At 29.1% G+C, this 19,393-nt stretch overlaps 1 protein-coding gene across 1 annotated transcript; it reads right to left on the bottom strand.

Annotated features, from left to right (window-relative positions):
- Positions 1-1,982: 1,982 nt before the first annotated feature.
- On the bottom strand, positions 1,983-19,375 carry LOC105153301 (ATP-binding cassette subfamily C member 4). The gene is made up of 17 exons (XM_087415333.1): positions 17,897-19,375; positions 16,827-16,937; positions 16,065-16,230; positions 15,325-15,555; positions 13,775-13,906; positions 12,209-12,400; positions 10,111-10,419; positions 9,468-10,004; positions 8,789-9,094; positions 7,480-7,668; positions 6,638-7,127; positions 5,830-6,060; positions 5,386-5,625; positions 4,666-4,928; positions 4,156-4,595; positions 3,631-3,760; positions 1,983-2,964 (listed from the first exon to the last, which is right to left on the bottom strand). Exons 1-17 carry the CDS (start codon positions 17,968-17,970, stop codon positions 2,752-2,754), a joined length of 4,254 nt encoding a protein of 1,417 aa, XP_087271459.1. The 5' UTR covers positions 17,971-19,375; the 3' UTR covers positions 1,983-2,751.
- Positions 19,376-19,393: the final 18 nt, after the last annotated feature.

Raw genomic sequence — 19,393 nt, 5'->3', positions numbered from 1 at the left:
ATCTAAATTTTGCAAATTTGCAACTATATTTTTTATACTTATAATATTTGAAATGTAATCTGTGACGCATATTTAGTGATGAATCCTAAAATATATAAAAAATAAAGAAGCAAGTTGTGTAATTTATGATAATATTTATGTTGTATTTGTACTATATAAAGTCTCATAATCACCATACAATACTTTCATAGCATATTCTAAAGATAAAGTAAAGTAAAAAAAATCCTAATACAAAAATGTTCTGATTGCAATAATTTTTCAATGATAACTGATCAAAGATAATCAATCGACGTTTAATGCGAGGACGCTTGCTCAGAAAATTCAGGAAACGAAAAATTCAGGTTCGATCCTTGGGCTCCTATTATTGAAAAGAAACGCATACGAAAAACTAAAGTAACTCAAGAAATACTACCCCTATCGAGGGTGTCCGTTTAGCGCTACAAATTAGTGATTTCTTTTTCACGTATATCTAAATACACGTATCTAATTACATGTGTAATTAATATATTCGTGTTTTTTAGTCCGTGTAATTTTAAATACACGGATATTCGGTACTGACATACACGAGTATCGAAATATACAATTTGAAACATATAGCCATGTATTTCTATGGGGTACATGTGAAACGTATTCATATTTTATTTCATGTGATTATTAATGTATAACAAGATATCCGCATTTAAGTACAGCATAAATATGCGAATATTTTGTTATACATTAATAATCACACAAAACAAAATATGAATGTATTACACATGTACCAGTATATTTCAATGCATGTGTAATCGTATACTGAAATACACGAATATACATGCCTTTTAAACCATGTATTTCGATACACATATATTTGTATATTTCAGTATCAGTGTACCTGTGTATTAAAAATTACACCGATGAAATACGAATATATTAAGTACTTATATCTCCAATACACGTTCAAAACTATGATTTCTACTACAAATGCTTTAAAACTTTTGACTGACCAATCGGAAGAAAGAATTTTATTAATTAATCAATCAAAAAATGCTTAAAAGCATTTGTGACATCAAGTGGACCTTGAAAAGATCGCATATGTAAAACTAGGAAAATACTACAGTATATATATTATGTATACTATAGTATTTCCTTATACCCAATAAACATTTTGTTCCCTAATTCACTAAATTCTAATGGAATTAAATACCAAAACCAGAGTCTACTGTATCTACAATAGGCTTGCAATGTAAATCATATCTGAAAAACATATTCTTAGAAGTCAAATTTAAATCAATATCAAAGAGCAGATTTAGTAATAGCAACATAAAACAAATCTATTAGGTGTTGGAATTAATTCGTAGCGTTTTACAAGTGATGGGAAGTACTTTCATTAATGTATTTTTTAATGCTCATGTGAAATAAATAACATTCTTTCATTAAAAAACGCTACGAATTAATTCCAACACCTAATACATCAAACGCAGATCAGATCTATCGTCGAATATGCTTACAGAATGGTGTCAAATATATACAATCTAGATGTAGCTAGATATGCCAACAAAAGGATGCCAAATACATACAATTCAGTTTTACTGCCGAAATATTATTGATTAGCATCACATTCTAAAATACATATGACAAAGTTATAAAATAGTCAAAAAACATTCGGAGGCCCAGAAAACATATGTCGGAAGAGTTTGAGGATCTCCAGTGGACTTGCATATGTTTTCTTATAGAATTTCTGGATACTATCCTCATACAAGAAGCGAGTCTATCTCGTGGCGGGATTGGGTATGAAAATGACAGATCTTGTTTAATTTTTGCAGACAATTTGCTATTAGGTTTTATGTCAGCAAATTATCTTCGGCTTTTGTTGACAATTTATCGTTAAGTCAGATTAGCAAGATTTGCTCGGTTTTTATCATCAAAAGCTGTTAAATTTTCTAATTACTGATTACTTGTAAGCTCCGCTTGGCTTTAGTCGAATATGACACAACTTGGTCTCATGTTATACAATATATTGGTAGATTTTATTCCTTAATTATTTTGCCATCTCAATTTGCTGACAGCTTTGAGTACAACAAAATCTACATCAAATTTAGCGCTTTTATGTCTTCAAAGTTTGTAATAAGATTTTATAAGATTTCGACAGATTTGACTATCTGGATAGTAGACTGCATAGACCGAGCAGGATTTACATTTCCTACTCAATTTCTACTGCCAGTCTATTATCAAATTGCTCCATGCATGCAGATACTGCTCGGTTTCTGTTCTGCCAATCTGCTGGTTATACAAACAGATTCTGTCGAGAACAAAATGTGACCGCAGTTGATATCAATCTGTAATCAAATCTGCCAGTCTACCGACATTCTACATTTTGCTAACTGGATATATATACATATATTATAGATATAATAACAATCAATAGAGAAACTTGACGCTTTTATAATAATAATTTATAATAATAATACTTTCACTGACATTGATGAGGGATCACGTTCTCAAGCACATCCATTCTCTCAATCATGTTTAACTATATACATATATAGACGAAAATTTTAGTAATTATCAGGTTTCTGTAACTGTATATATATTTCTCATTGCTCCATATATGTATAGTTACTTTAAAATGAAAGTTATATATAAACTGTTGAATCCCCCCAGCAGTGAGAATGTGATCCCTATCACCATCGATTGAATACAGTTCTTATAAAAGCGACAGATTTTTCTGCTAGATTCTATACTTTTTATGTAAGATTTTCTTGGTAGAAAAAACTATAAAGCAGACTGCTCTGTGATTGTAGTATCGCTATCATTTATGAAAGTTTGTGCCAATAAGTTTAATTCATGATGATCATTATTCTTCTCGCAAGCCTTCTTCGCCTGTTCCAAAAGACTTTCCGCCATCTGATTGCCCGTCTTCTGTACCATTTGTGAAAAGTAGCCGTTCGGTTTGTCGTGCAACAGCTTGTACGGGCAACCAAATTCCTGTTGGTGTAACAATTCTGATTATCTTTCTAATTTAAATAGTAACTTCTCTCTAATTACAAAATTTTCTTAAAAATTTGTCTATATTTATTTACACACACACATACACACACACACACACACACACACACACACACACAAATAACTAAATTTGTATACATATATATTATATATAAAATATATAAAGAAAAATAAGCCAGTTTAAAAAAAGAGTGATTTAATTTTCAATTTTTAAAAATAAGATTTCACTCTTCAAAGTGAGAAAAGTTTTAGAGAAAAAAAGCCATGTTGTAAATTCTAAAAAAGAATTGTGACTTTGAAAACGTCAAATTGTTTACATGTATTTCATATTACATAAGATTATTGATTTAAATTTTAACTTCTTTAGAATTTTGATTATAAAAATTTGAGCATTTAATGTCCGATTTACGATGGCTATACTCTTCTTTCTTTTTATTCAAATATATATATATATATATATATATATATATATATATATATATATACATACATTTTTCTTTTTTAAAAGTCAAATTTATATTATACTATAATTAATCGGAATTATTATGAATAAATATTTTAAGACAGTTACATATAAAAAATTATATCTTTTCGCTATCAAAATCATTAACATATTTACATTTTTTATAAAAATGGGAAACTTACCACAATAGATCCGTTCTCCATTACGATAATCCGATCGCTGTCTATAATCGTATTCAAACGATGTGCTATTGTAATGACGGTGCATTCTTTAAAATTGCTTCTTATGGTATCCTGAATTAAGGCATCGGTGCTAAAAATAAAGATATTATCGAGCAAATTCGAAATTATGTTAAATTTTATGTTAAATAAGAAATCGTGCATTTATGACATCGTACATCTTACAAACACAAATGTTTGCTAGAAATCTGATCTTATTTAATTTGAAAAGTGTATTGTTCTTAAATTTGTTTTTCCTGAAATCTCAGATTTATTGCAAAAAAAATTTTATTGTACCCTAATGTATTATGGAAATACTTAATTATTCACAAAATTAATAATACAATGAATAATTAACAATTGAATATTTGAATTATTGATACAATAATTTATTACAGTTCATTAATGATCAATTAATCAAAATTGCTTCACAAACCCAAACAATCTTATTCAAACAATCTTACTACTAAAAAAAACGTCGAGACTCACTGCGAATCAATGTTGGCTGTAGCTTCATCAAGAACGAGCAAGCGATTGTTCCTCAGGATAGCCCTAGCCAAGCATATAAGTTGCCTCTGGCCGACGCTGAAGTTATGACCACCAGAGAAGATATCGTGGTCCAGTGCGACATCATTCAACTCGACTTGTCGCAATACCTCCCACAGCTTCATGTCATCGTACCGATTAAACGGATCCAGATTGTAACGTAGACTCTCGGAAAAGAGCACAGGTTCCTGTGGTATAATGGAGATTTTGCAGCGCAGTTCACTGAGGCCCACCGTGCTCGTGTCCCGACCATCGATCTTGATCTCGCCTTCAAGACCTTCATTGAATAAGCGGAAAAGCGCCGAGATCAAAGAAGACTTGCCGGCGCCAGTTCGTCCAACCACCCCAACTTTCCAGCCAGGCTCGATGGATACGTTTAGATTCTGTAAAGCCCGATTACGTGATAGAACACAAATAATGTTTGTAAGAATGAACAGTTGGTTTATTTTATACCTTCAAAACTGGTGGGTCATCCATATGATATTTCATGTTGACATCTTTCAAGATCAATTGTCCTTCGGATGGCCATGTAGATGGCGGTGGATTTTCCGAGGTAATAGGTTCTTCCTTGGGAAGATTTGTATATTGGAAAATCCTTTCCACGGAAGTCATCAGCGACATTGTCTCAGTGGTTTGTTTTATGCTATATTGCAAGCAACCGATCAGAATCAACGATTGCGATATTGCCAGACCTGCTTGGCTGTCAAGTATAGTACCTGTAGAATAAAGAAAACTTGAAATAGTTCGAAGATCTCTCGAGATTATCCAAATATATTTTTCAAAATATTAATCATACTAGAAATAAGGACAAACATACTGAAGCTTAAATATTAAAAGATTGTTTGATTCTATTAATTTGTTGTAATTTATTACATGTTTACGAAATTTAGTAAATTATGAAAAATAATTAAAAATAATCTCAATATATTAAAGAAATATAATATATGCATTGAAGAAATTCGGTATACATATATTAAAGATTTTATACATAATTTATAGCCAGTGATTGGCTATTAAACACAATAGTCAGTATTTTCTAGACAATTTTTGAACAAGTTCTATCTAATTAATTTTAGTCGAAAAAAAACCTATCTAATTTCTGGCTAATAACCAGTTTTTCTTTAGAATTTTTCTACATTTTCATAATTAATCTGTTAATTTAATATAACTTACCATTTTCATTTACCAGTATTAGAGAAAAGCAAAGACAAGCTAGGAACAGGCATATGATTAAATCTGTAAAAACACCAAAGGCCGTTGAGCATGTTAAGAAGAGGTACCACGTGCCACTGTGACGGTCTTGCAACATATCGAACTGTTTTTGCATCATCTTCTCGATTCCGACGCCGCTGCTTCTAATCGTCGGTAATCCATTCAATGTGGCGTTCACATGCGAGAACATCGGACTCTTCGCTGGAAACGCAAATGCAAATTTGAAAACTTCTAGAATTCACAGAATTTAGATTTCGAAAGAAGTAAGAATTTAAGAGTCTGAATTTAATGGTAACATTTAAATGAAGCAGAAATCTAGACGTCAAAGATTTAACATATATATATATATATATATATATATATATTCTTTTTTTCTACTGAAGAGTTACTCGCTCTAATACTTACTTACGCCTTCGAGACGTTTGACACTCTGAATGGTCTTCAAACAGAATTTCGTCATGAAAAAGAATAAGACTATCACTATTGTTATAAATATTAGCATCCATTGAATGAGTATCGCTTCCATGATCATTATACCACACACTACGCAACATCCCTGGAGAGCCTCCAACATCACTTTAGGTAGGAGCTCATCCATGATGCCTATATCCTTCGAAAATCTGTTTAAAATTCTCCCTGGAACATAAAAATCGCTAACTTTCAGTAAGTTCTAAGAAAAAATTAAAAAATTAAAGTCCAGAAATCGAAATCGATATAATTTCAATGATTCATATTTCTAATATTATGAATAACCATGAGAGCGACCATAAATGTCAATCGTCACGCTTTATTTCTTCATGGATAATAAATTTTTACAATTTAATAATATTGAACTCAATAAAAATAAACTCGTTTTCTGTATCTGGATTTAAAATTTTGTAAACTCTTAAAAGAATTTTCATAATAATTTTTAACAATTTTTTTATATCTTAAATTTATAAGAGAAAACAATTTTTTCTTGTTAGAATTGACGTATATAAAGAATTCTTCAAAAAATGTAGACTGTATTCTCAGCACTTCTGAAAAGTGTTTCAATTCATATAAAAAAATTTAAAAGATTTTCTAAAATTATACAGAAATTCTAAAAAAAATCAGACAAATTATATAAGAGTTTTAAAAAAAAATTATTATCAAAGAATTTTTCCAAATTTTCTCAGAGAGTAGTATTCACAACAATTATTGTTACCTATTAGATCTCACAATTTTTGCTCACCAGAAGAATTAGTATGGAAGAAAGACATGCGTGCTTGCAGCAGATTGGAAAACATGGTATTGTGGAGATTGCAACTCGAGTTCATGCAGATCTTCATGAAAAGAAAGCTGCGCAATAGCGTGGTAACGGTGCAAGCAACGATGCAGAATGTGTATACGTATATGGCATCCAAAGTGCCGAGGAGACCATCCGAGTTCAGCGTGAAGATCGATCCAAGGAAACTATTGTTGTACATGTTCGTGAATTGTGTGTCGCTAGTATTTCCAATACGTCTGACATCCTCCAAGGTGGTCCAGTATGAGAGCCAATAATCATTTCCAGTGGTGGCGATCTGACTGATGATGAAGAGCACCAGCAGTATGAATAGCATGAAATAATTGCCGCCATGATGCAGATATTCCTTGTATACTTTGCCCGATATTCGACCCTGTGCCGTCATCTCGGCTTCCGGGCTGATCTCCACATAATCCGAATCATCAATCTCCGAGCACTACACGATAGCACAAAAATAATTTATTTATTTAAATGTCTTTCGTAATAGACGCAATTTAATAAGATTAGTCTCGCTAAGAAGTTAAGAAAATAATATTAAAAAAAATAAGTTATTTAAGAGCCACTTAACTTCTCTCGGAATATTACTTATTTCATATTTGATATCCTTTTTTACTTAGTTTTATTAATTATTAATTAAAACATCTTAAAAAAAATACGAACATATGTCAATCAGATCTTTTTCATTTATTTTTTGTTGTATTGCGAGTCTATATTTTTATTAGATAAAAATAACATGTGAATAATTATTCTTCTACGATTTTTTTATTATAAATGAGCCATTAGCTTACAATAGTGGAACTTGCAATCGATAGTTTCGAGACCCGTCTCGTTATTGTGATTCTCCTAGACATTTCCGAAGCTCTTCTCATTTCATCTTCTTTTTTCTGCGCTTCGTAATTGAAATTGTCCATCATCCCAATGAAGTTTTTATTTGATTTTACTATTTCATTATAGTTTCCTTGCATCTTCACGAAACCCTTAAGTAAAAAAATCAAAATATTTAATCTGAAGGATATTTAACTCCCAAAGATCTTTTATCAATATAATTAACTTGTAATTTTTTGAACTATTGAATTAAAAATTTTATAAATTAAAAAAGTTCTTATAATTTTTCATTAAAAGAACTGTAACATTAATATTCAACTTTATAATTATTCAGTTAAAGAATTATTATAATTGTGAAACAATTATCATTATCTATGCTCAAAATATATTTTTACTTTTCCTAGATAACATCATGTTAAAAATTAAGATAAATATCTTAAAGACATTATTAAGGTATTTTTTATCACATCATCTTAAATTGGATATTTTTTAAATGCCTTTAAAACCTCTTTTGTTCTCATTTTGAATATACTGTTTGGATTGTCTTTTAAAAAGTTATGAAATTATCATAAATTCTCAAATTTGTTATAAAATATAGAAATTTTAGTAAATTACAAAAAATTATTTTAAAAATTTTCAAAATTGTGAATTAATAAGTCTCAATAAATTAAAATTAAAATTATACTATTATAAAATATAATAAATTTTAATTATAATATTACTATTATAATTAAAATTTAAATAAAATAAAAAAAGATACTCTGAGCTAAAATGAGGTTTTCGTAAAATTTAAAATTATATTAATTAAAGTTTATAGAATTGACAAACGATTCCAAAATTGGAACATCTTCAGTATAATTACAAGAAATCACATTAACTTCTTTACAAATATAGTTCAAATACACTGCTGATAAAACGTTATTATTTGAAGATTCCCACGCTTAAATAGCGTTTTACCAACGGCGTAATAATATTGTTTAACAAGTAGTTTAAATACACTATTGATAAAATTTTGTCGCTTATCTTCAAGCGACAGCATTTTATCAGCACTGTATTTGAACCATTTGTTAAACAAGTTAAAGTAAGTTTTTGCGATTACACTGAGGATATCCCATTGTTGAGGTCGAAAGGTTGAGGATGTCAATCTTAAGTTTAATTATGTTAATAATTTTTAATTTTACATGAACACGTCGTTTTGATTCATAGCTCCCTTTCTCTTTACTTAAAAATTTTCAAATTAAAGATGATTAAAGAATATTCTATGTGACTCACTCGATCCAACACGACGATGTGATCTGCCCGTTTGAGAAATTGCAACTGATGAGTGACGAGTATCCTCGTCTTATCGTGAAGATACTCAGTGATGCAGTTCCTGTAGAGATGCCTAGCAACGCGAGTATCCACCGCGCTCAAGGGATCGTCGAACAAATAGAGATCCGCCTGCCTGTAAACCGCCCTCGCGAGATTGATTCGTGCTCTTTGGCCTCCTGACAAAGATACACCTCTATCGCCGACCAATGTCATGTCTCCCTGTGGAAACTGTTGGAAATCCTTCGTCAAAGCGCACACATTTGCTACCTAAAACATTTTCCAATCGATTAAAACATGAAAAACGTTAGCTAATGAAAAGCTAGTAAGTTTGAAATTGGAAAATATTAGATACTTTTCTTTTATCTAAATGTAATCATAAAAAGATTAAAGATTCAGCAAAAAATGTATACACTTGCTAAGAGATATTTTCTTTTGTCCCGGTTACAATTAAAAATATAATTATAATGTTTAATTCGAAAGATAGGTTTGGAAGACTGAAGACACACACACACACACACACACACACACTTAGAGAATTGTTACAAGTTACATCCAAATATTATATTAATACTGTACAATAGCAGGAATACATATACACTGTAAGATATCCGCAACAATTACTTTGGATCACGACAATTACCTGCATGTATCTAGCCTTGTCATAGGGCTGGCCAAACAGTATGTTGTCCCTCACTGTACCCCCAAAAAGCCAGGGTTCCTGACTAGCATAGGAAATGCGCAGATTTGAATTGTTCGTGAAATAACCATTGGACAAATTGCCCTCAAAATTATTCTTCGAAGAGTCCTGGGTGAGGATCACTGAACCCGCTCCGGGATTCAGTTCCTTCAACAGCAGATGTAACACTGACGATTTTCCGGAACCTACGGCGCCAACCATAGCGCATAACTGACCTGGCTTAATGGTTAAGCTGATGTTGCATAAAGTCGGCGGCAACTGGCCATTGATCCAATTGGCGGAAACACGTTGAAGCTTCACGTACACCGGAAGGTCAGGTGATCCTTGAAGTTCGGAAAGACCAATACTCCCATTTCTCGATATGTATCTATCTATTTCATTCTCTGCATTAGTCGCTTCGTTTGATTTCTGAGATTTAAACTGTAACTGCGATGTTTTCTGCGAGCGATCCATGTTCACTTCGTCCATCAGCAGAAAGTCCTGTAAAAATTAAGCTGACTTTAGTTGGCAAGTATGTGACAATAGACATAGATCGGTAAGATCGTGGGTTTAAGAGTTTATCGCAAATTTGAAAATAATCATATACCTCCAATCGATTCAGAGACACCATCGATTCGCCCAACATTATCAGCGCTTGCGGAAAGTACAACGCGGTGGTGAGTTGAAGCATGTTGAAATACGTCGACATTTCGTAAGTCACGTCGGCAGTCAGATCATTTCCCATTAGGACAAACGTTATCAGGGCAAAATAAAGAGTTAATCGTTCGGTGAAGACTATGATGGCCAAATATGCTGCACGCACATACGACGAGAATTTGATCTTTTTAATTTCTAGCTCTCTGGTCACTGAAACAATCTTGCTGAACGGTTTCTCCCAGGCGTACATCTTTACTACCTGAAATAAAAGTTATAATCTCGTAAATTTGTTTCACAAAAATTTTACTGTGAAATTTAATTGACATTTAAATTAGTTTCTCATGCAGATCGTTTAAAAATAAAATGTACAGAAAAAAGAGTTTATGTTATCAAGTGCGGGAACAGTTAATTCAGTTTCTAGTAATGAACTGAATAGTTATTTTTACTAAATGATTCATTATTTCTGTTTTAAAATAAATTTAAACAGTTGTTTAAACAGTTATTACAGCTAAACGATTATTAATAACATGATAGAAAAAGTTTCGATCTTTTTATTTATTTCTCAATTTTGATATTTTTTGCAGGTTTTTTACACTGAAAGAAATTTTTAATTGTTAAAAATTCCGTTTCTTATGTAATAAAGCAAATTTGTAAGATACATTACGTAGATATAAGAAATTTAATATTTTTTAATGCAAAAATAAATTAATTAATCTACAAAAATAAATCTGACAGTATAAATCTTCTTTTATTGTTTATGTAATTTTGAATAATTAAAATAATAAAATTTTATTAAAATAATAAAATTTATTGATAATATTAGAATACCAAAAATTTATTTACACTGATAGGCGAGGTTTTCGTTTCTCAACATGAATAGTGTTTTTATGTATTTTATCCATATAAACACATAATGTAAAACAGTTGGAAATTTATAAAATTTTTTTAAATAAAGATTTTATTTTTTCTGCGTGTCATCATTTAGATGTTGAGAAACACAAACCTTTTAACACAATGCAATTTACCATAATATTGTAATAAAACATCTTAACTAATTATCGATCAGTTCGATTAATTAAACAATTATTATTCTTGTAAATAGTTATTCGGTCTTGAAATAGTGGTTGCATTCAATAAAAAAAGCATTTTTACAGTTATTGAAAAATTATCATCTGCAACTATAAAGTATTCTTTTAGATAGTTCCTATCCTTGATAGTTCAATATTGTAATAAGCCAGTTAGATTCAGAAAAATGTATTAAAAGCAATCAACACATTAAATTTAATAATTGCCGTAATTAGATTTATCAAAGATCTAAAAGTATACTTTCAGCACAGATAATCATAATTGTCTAACAATTATACTGTAACTCTAACAGTCTAAGAAAACAATTATAATTATCCGAGTCAGACATTTTATTTTTGAACAACGCTTGTAGCAAACAAATCAATTTGCAACCGATTAAATAGTTATCGATTAAGTTATTAGGATCTTAAACATTATTGCTCTTACAAAATTATAATTCGAAAAATGAACTAAAAATAAAAATGAACGTCTAGTCCATTATCATTATTCTCCAAATTTGATAATAGTTATTAAAATTATTTCTCTATAACGGTTGCACATTAACAAACACATTAACTAACACTTATTACAATTTATAACTAATGTTTATTTAAAACGTTAAAATAAACATTTCAAATCATCTTAAATAAAAAAAGTAAAAGCTTATGCAAATATTTTTATGTTTTTCACCACACATAACGTGCAATCAATCTTCATTCTGAAATCTCCGGTTGATAAACTAAGTGACATAAAAGTGATTTTTTGAGATTCTCAGAAATACTTTCAGAACAGAAATAGGACAGAATAGGAATTCATTTCGTAAGTCAGGAATTACAAAAGAATTCTTTTCGGACTTCCTGTGCTATCTGGGTGAATATCTGACTCTCATTAGTCCTATTTCCTATGTATTATTTAAATTTACGAATCCTATGTGCTTTTGTTTAAAAATAAATTAACTAATTACATATCCAGTTAATATATACCTGTATCCCAGCTACAAGTTCGCTCATCAACTGTACTCTTCGGTCAGTCAGTGGCGCAATCATGGCTCTGATTCTACGGCTTAGCAAACTGAAGGTTCCTTGTACTAGGAGAGCAATAATCAACAGTGATCCAATACCGACAAGAACCGAAATACCGATCTTTTGCCACATTATTGTTCCCATGATTATGATCTGTTAAAAAACCCAACAAACAGTTTTTGAAAAGCAACATCCAAATAAGGAAAGAGTAAAAGATCCTATATCTTTATTGTGGCAATAAAAAAACATAGATGTTTCAGATAACAAAATGTTATATTAATCTTCTAAAGTTTCATTAGTATATATTTCATACAAGTATAGTTTTGATAGTTTTAAGTCTTAAAATTTTGTTTAAAATCTGTACTTGAAGTAGAAATCTGTATTATTCAGATCACTTGTTATATTTCTGAATGTCCTTAATGTCTTGAAAATATTTATCTTTCATCATCCATGTTTTCGAATTTTGAGAACAGCATGAGTGTAAAAAAGTCAGATCTGGTTAATAACCCAAAGTTTAAAATTGAGACATAATACACATCTTAAAGATATGTTTTAGATATCTTTTTAAAAAAATGTCTGTAAAATGTTATTGAAAATTATTTTGAAAGATAAAATATAACCTTTTATTATTTAAGATGTCTATGTTTTTTATTTCTGCAGTTTGAAAACTTTATTGTCAGACCATGACATAATTTGACGACAGAAATCGAGCAGAATTTGAGTTTAAACAGATTCTGCTGGATTTATATTATCAATCTGTTGAGCCAAATTATGTGCAAATTCGGTTTTTATCGTCAATTTTTTGTTAAAAATCCTACAGTCGTCTTTTCTTGATTGAACGCAATAATTTTTATACTAATTTTTTCATATGTATTTTATAGATTTAAAGATTCTTCTCCAGAAGAATTAAAGTATAGGTATATAAGATAATAATTCCGGGTTGTGAGATTTAATATGAAAAACTAAAAAAAATTAGAAAATTGCTGCGATTTTGTTATCGATTTCTCTTGATTCATAATATAAAAATTTCATACTTTTACATATAAAACAATTAAACTTTAATAGAGGACTAGAAATTACATGAAAGAATAATACTGTGCTTTTAAAAACGAGCCTAAGAGTTTAGTATAATAGAAAATATTGTAGAAAAATTTATATGTAATAATATGTGTGCACATTGATGTGTAATACGTAATGATCGATGTTTTGTAAACTAGATGTGTCATAAATCGTATGCGTATACATAAAAACAGCGACTACGTCGAAATCTTCCATTTAGGATTTTCTTAAATAGCATGTACATAAACAAATTCTGTTATATGTTTTGTAGCATTTTGAAATAATACTACAATACTACAATACTACATCTGATATAACAGATTATATGAAAGCAATCATTCTACTGATAAAATTTATAAATAGACGTATATTTGATGCTTTGCAACTGTTCAAACAGAGTTAATGATCTGTCATCAACTTAAGCGATTTTAATTGAAAAAATAATTAAGATGTTTAATTATTTCCAACCTGAAAAGGCATAATCCATACGTAATTTAAGAATGACGTTAATTGATCGAAGCGATTGACATCATTGCTGAGAAGATTCATGATCTGTCCGGTACCGGTTTGATTCATAGATGCTCTATTCAATCGTAATAACTGCAACAGTTTTAATAAATAATTACAAGACTTACTTTTATATAATTAAAAAAAAACTATATTTGTGGTATATTAAAACAAAACTGTATTCTCTTTTTTTTAAATAAATTCTTCCTGAAAGAATTCCATTTTAAAAAGCTTTAACTTATTTTATATAAAATCATAAAATAATACAAGGAGGCAATTTTAAAAAAATGTATTAGGTGTTGGAATTAATTCGTAGCGTTTTTTAATGAAAGAATGTTATTTATTTCACATGAGCATTAAAAAATACATTAATGAAAGTACTTCCCATCACTTGTAAAACGCTACGAATTAATTCCAATACCTAATATTAAAACAAAAATTTATTTAATATTATAAATTTAGAACAAATTTTAAGACAGAATTTAATAAGAAAGAAATATTTTAAGTTACATGAAACATTCTACATGTTATTGCAACAAGTGAAAACTGTTATTTTCCATTTGACTAGGTTTTATTCTCTATTTACGTGGTAATAGTTTAATATATTTCGACAGAGATAAGTACAGGAAGACATGTGTCATTTTGCGATACATATTCGCGGGGTACCAGCAAACGTACTATCGGTTGGAGTCGAAGGACATGCATAATGAAGAAGATATCTGACTTGTACGATAAATTACCACGTATTCATTTGTCATATTTTTTTATCTATGATAAAATATATATGCGTGTATTATAAAAAAATTTTTTACTATAAAAAATATCTTTCAAAGGCAATATAAAAATTAAAATTAAAAAAATTTTAGATCAAATCATGCCTTCAAAGATCAAAAATAGGAAACTATTATACTAATAAATAACTGATGTATATTTTAACTTGTATTATTACACATTCAGAGAAAAACAGCGTTGTTGTTGCACGTAATCAATTTGATTTTTTCATTGATAGATCGTTCATATATAATAATTAAATGTGTAAAATGTATGTTACAAATTTAGCTCTAAATGCTCTGAATGATTATAGAAATACCTAGAAGAAAATGCATTCATAGTGATCTGTAATTTTAAACGTGTTAAATTTCACATTTTTTCACAAGAAACTCGAGAATAGTAGATAACAAGTGTACGCAAATTACTGACAACGAAAGACAATAAATATGCGAGATAATGAGCTCAATACGACCAGCCACTTCTTTAAAAAAAAAAAACTGATTTAAATTAATTTTTTGACATCAGTAATCAGTTTCCTCGTCAGATAACTCAAAGTTTTCAATATTGACAAATTTTACGTGTTAATCCAATTCAGTAAAAGTATTGCACAATTATTACTTAATTAATTAATTAAATCAAATACAGTACAGTCTTTCCGAATATAGAAAAAGCAGCTCTCTTCTCTTCCTAGGAAAAACTTTGATTAACGCATAGACTCACAAATTAATCCGCAACATTACCTTCCGGTAGAGGAGAGAGCTGCAGCAGACGCGGATCTTCATGCCGATGTGTAGCGATTGCAGTATCGTATGATGCATCATCAGAACGGAGATGAAACTGCAGAGGACCATAAAAACGACGTAGAGCAACACCTCATTTTTCTCTATTTTATACTTCAAGTTGGAATTTTTGGAGAAGTAGTTAACGATCCAACTTTGAATGATCGGTATTGCTACGCGTATTACACTGCACTAAAAATAGAAAAGTTGAAATTTATAACATTTTCTACTAGAAAAACTAGTGATTGCAAATTGATTTATATATTAATAAATCCTTTTAACGTATGAAGTTATTGTGATGACAAAGACTATGTAATTGAAGGGTTAAATTATTTATTAACACTAAAAATATGTTGATTTGCATTCAATTGCACTCAGCGTTGCACTAGTTTTCCCAATGGAAAACGCCATTAATCCCACAAATAAACTTGTAAAGCTAATGGATCTAACAATAAGAAAAGAGAGAAAAAGAGATTTTAGATTTATTTAGATTTATTAGATCAATTTTCTTTCTCATTGTTAACTAATTTGTAAATAGAAGATTGTCATCTAACGCAACAAATCGTTCAATTGTGTCTCTCTCTCTCTCTCTCTTCACGAGAATATTCTTTAATGTTTTTCTTTAATTATAAATACACTTGAATTAATTGTAAGTATCGCAAATAGTAATATGATATCTCTTCATAAATGTGTCAATGTACTTGGATAAATACGCAGATTCCGATTATCATATATGGCAACCAAAAAACTTTGAAGATCGCCTTGTACAATCTTGGACGAACATTCTTTTTTAGTGACACTTTCTGTCCGTCTTTGCCTAAGGTATATTCCAGATTCTTCAGTTTATCCAGCTCGCAATTCCAATACCTAGAAAAATACGCTAGAATTCTATAAAAACGACAAAACTGATTTATTGTTAAATAAATTAACTTTACTTTTTCCATATTTAACTGCATTCTTGCTTTAAAGAGTAGATATTTAATGTAAAATAATGACGCCGCACAATAGAATAATTATCAAAATTATATTATGTATAATGAGTCCAGGAAAATAAAAATGAAATAGTATAACACAGTGAAGTGTATCTTATCAAATGTGTTTTATCTTTGTTTAATATTGGCAAACAATAAGGATGCAATGATTTACTATATTAAACTGAATAATTCTGTGTTTCTTGCTAAAAAGCACTCAATATAAATTTGTATGAAATGTCATACCATTTAATCTCTGCGAAATACAGATAAATTTTTTGCTCAGATAAAAAAATCCAATATACCACAACTATATAATTTTAGTAAGGTAATTAAACGATACAACATTTTTGTGCGCCATTCTATGCAAAATTATTAAAATTCATTTAATTATTATTTCATATACAAAAGTGGAAACTATAATTTTTACAGGCATTATAATGTGCGTTTATTAATGTATATTCATTTGTCACCATCGCAGGTAATACTCACTTTTCAAGATGATCAGTTATTTTTTGGGATTCATCTTCTTTGATTGGTCGATAAATGTCAGATTCCTCTAAATCACGCTTGGAGCCTGTCATAAATAATTCTCGCATCCACCTGTGCGCATCAAACAATCTATATACTTTCGATATATTATTATATTACAGTACGAAGACTGTTTTAAATGTTTCTTTTTCTTCTTTTTATCAATTTGGCTTAGCGCCGAAATACTACGGTATCTCCGAAATGTACAACATCCAAGATCAAAGGCTTTAAATATGTATTCAAGTATATTATGATAAATAATAGCTGATACACACACACACACACACACACACACACACACACACACACACACACTATTAAATATTAAAGAAGCAAAACTAATCAAGCAAATGTTTGAGTTGAACTTTTTTATTTTTATTTTCCACGTATGTTAAAATCAATCTATTTCTGTATGGTTAAATTGCTTAGTTTTATAGCAAACAGCGTCTATATTATCGTACACACTTAGATTTAATAAACTAAATTTAATATAATTTAGTTTTAATAAGTTAAATTGTTTAACTTTGTCATAGCTAAATTAATTACGCAGTAGGAGCAAGTATTTTAAATAACTAAATATAAAAAAACAAACTAAGTTTAATTTAACATTCTAAATTTAACAGTGAAAAAGATAAGAGCTAATAAGTATCTATACCTAAATATAAATTGTACGTCGATCTTTAACAGATAAAATTTGCAGAATGCTTTTTTTTCTCAAAGTAAAATGTAAAATGTAAGATGTAAATGTTATAAGAAGAGTAATTAATGTAATAGAAGCAAAAATATTCTGCATTTTGAGAAGAAAATTTTATCTTAAAAAAATGAAAATTATCTTTCTTGAAAAATACAATTTCGCTTACAAAAAGAAAATTTTTTTTCTTTAAAGAAAACTTTTTTTCAAGAAAGTGAAAGTTTTTCGGTCTTTTTCGAATTGTTTTTTTTTTTGCAGAAATTAAAATTTTCTGCGAGAAGCAGAGATATTTTATTCTTTTTTTTTTTTTTTTGCTAAATTACTGAGAGTCTTGACGAACCAGAAGAATAGAACACTGAAGACATTTGCGTTTTCTTTGGGATTTGGTTTCATGTCGCTCGTGTTCTTATCCATGTTGTTGCACCGTTTCACAAAATCTAACGACACTTCAAACTAACGGGAAAAAATGAAAACGATTATTCTTATTTCCCTCTTTTTCTCTTTTCCCTCTCTCTTTTCTATTCTCCTTCTCTTGCCTGCCGTTTCTCGAGACACACTTTTCGATAGTTAATCCTTTACTGGGACCATCAGTAACTGTGTTGCTGCTTTTCATATCGGCTTTATGTATTACTGATAATGATGAACGAGAAACATTAGTGATAATTGTTCCATGCGTTATACAATCACATACATTTCTTGTTTCTTTTGTTTCTTTTCTCACTTACTACACTTCATGCATCTCAATTAATCCATGTGACGCATGTCTCTTAGCCTCTCACAAACTCAAAACAATTCGTATTGCACACTTTTATATTGTTCATTTAACTCAACTATGTTACCGTCATCTTATTATAAATGTAAATTTTTATTGCTCTGTATTAAAATATATTAAAATTATACAATACAAATCATTTAACATTACAGTTTTCTTTTAACTCATGATTAAGTAGTTTGCCAAATACTAAAAACGTTCGTTGACTTTTATTATACCTCTAGACTTTATATTTATAATGTCATATTGATGTTTGCGCTGTATCCAATATATGCGCAATAATTAATTTGGCAATTTACACTGAAGATAACTTCAATAAAGAACTGGACGTATGTATTTAATCTTGATTAATACATATTATTCTATATAATTTCCATTCAATTGGCTTTCATTTAATGTGATAATTTATTTTTATTATGAAATATTTGTATTTAATAGGATGAATTATTTTTATTTGAAGAATTTATATCTTTACACTTTATTTTTTAATTTTATTAAATTTAAGTAAATCTTAATTTTATTTGTTACTTCGTCACATAAAATTAATAATGTTATTTACTTTATAATTAATAAAAAATGACGTAAATGACTATAAGGAGTCAGCGCGGAAGACAATGGGCAAAAATTTTCTAAGTAAAGTCTCGATTAAGAATTGACGTGAATTGTGGAACTAAGCTTAAGACCTTCCTGCTGCAATGACGCAAGTAAATGTTAACATTCCACGCAGTGGAATGTTAAAATAATGTCTTTGCATTTGCATCCAAATAGTTTCTCGATCATATTACAAATTTTGTTATTTCTTAAAAACTTGATAAATTTTCTGTAATTTAATTTTTAAGAAAATAATTTTATTACATTTAACAGCACATTTTAATTATAATACATTTATTATTTTATAACATAAAATCAACGTTATTATTTTATAATTAACTTTATAATTATTTTATAATTAAATCTTAAGTTTAAAATGCAAAATTAATTAAAAAATAATAATATTATTGATTTTATGTTATAAAATAATAAATGTAATTAAAATTTCCTGTTAAATTTAATAAAAGTATCTTC

This window comes from Acromyrmex echinatior, chromosome 17, assembly GCF_024713525.1.
Source record: "Acromyrmex echinatior isolate Ae372 chromosome 17, ASM2471352v2, whole genome shotgun sequence".
In the NCBI taxonomy this organism is placed as follows: Eukaryota; Metazoa; Arthropoda; class Insecta; order Hymenoptera; family Formicidae; genus Acromyrmex; species Acromyrmex echinatior.
This window is presented reverse-complemented; position numbering and strand designations above follow the sequence as displayed.

Bases quoted from the DNA above. Each gene is read 5' to 3' on its own strand.
- LOC105153301 (XM_087415333.1), bottom strand. From the start codon at position 17,970: ATGGATAAGAACACGAGCGACATGAAACCAAATCCCAAAGAAAACGCA. The intron at 9,095-9,467 runs GTAATTGTCGTG...AAAATGTTTTAG, and splicing joins ACAAGGCTAGATACATGCAG to GTAGCAAATGTGTGCGCTTT. The intron at 5,626-5,829 runs GTAAGTATTAGA...TTGCGTTTCCAG, and splicing joins CAAACGTCTCGAAGGCGTAA to CGAAGAGTCCGATGTTCTCG.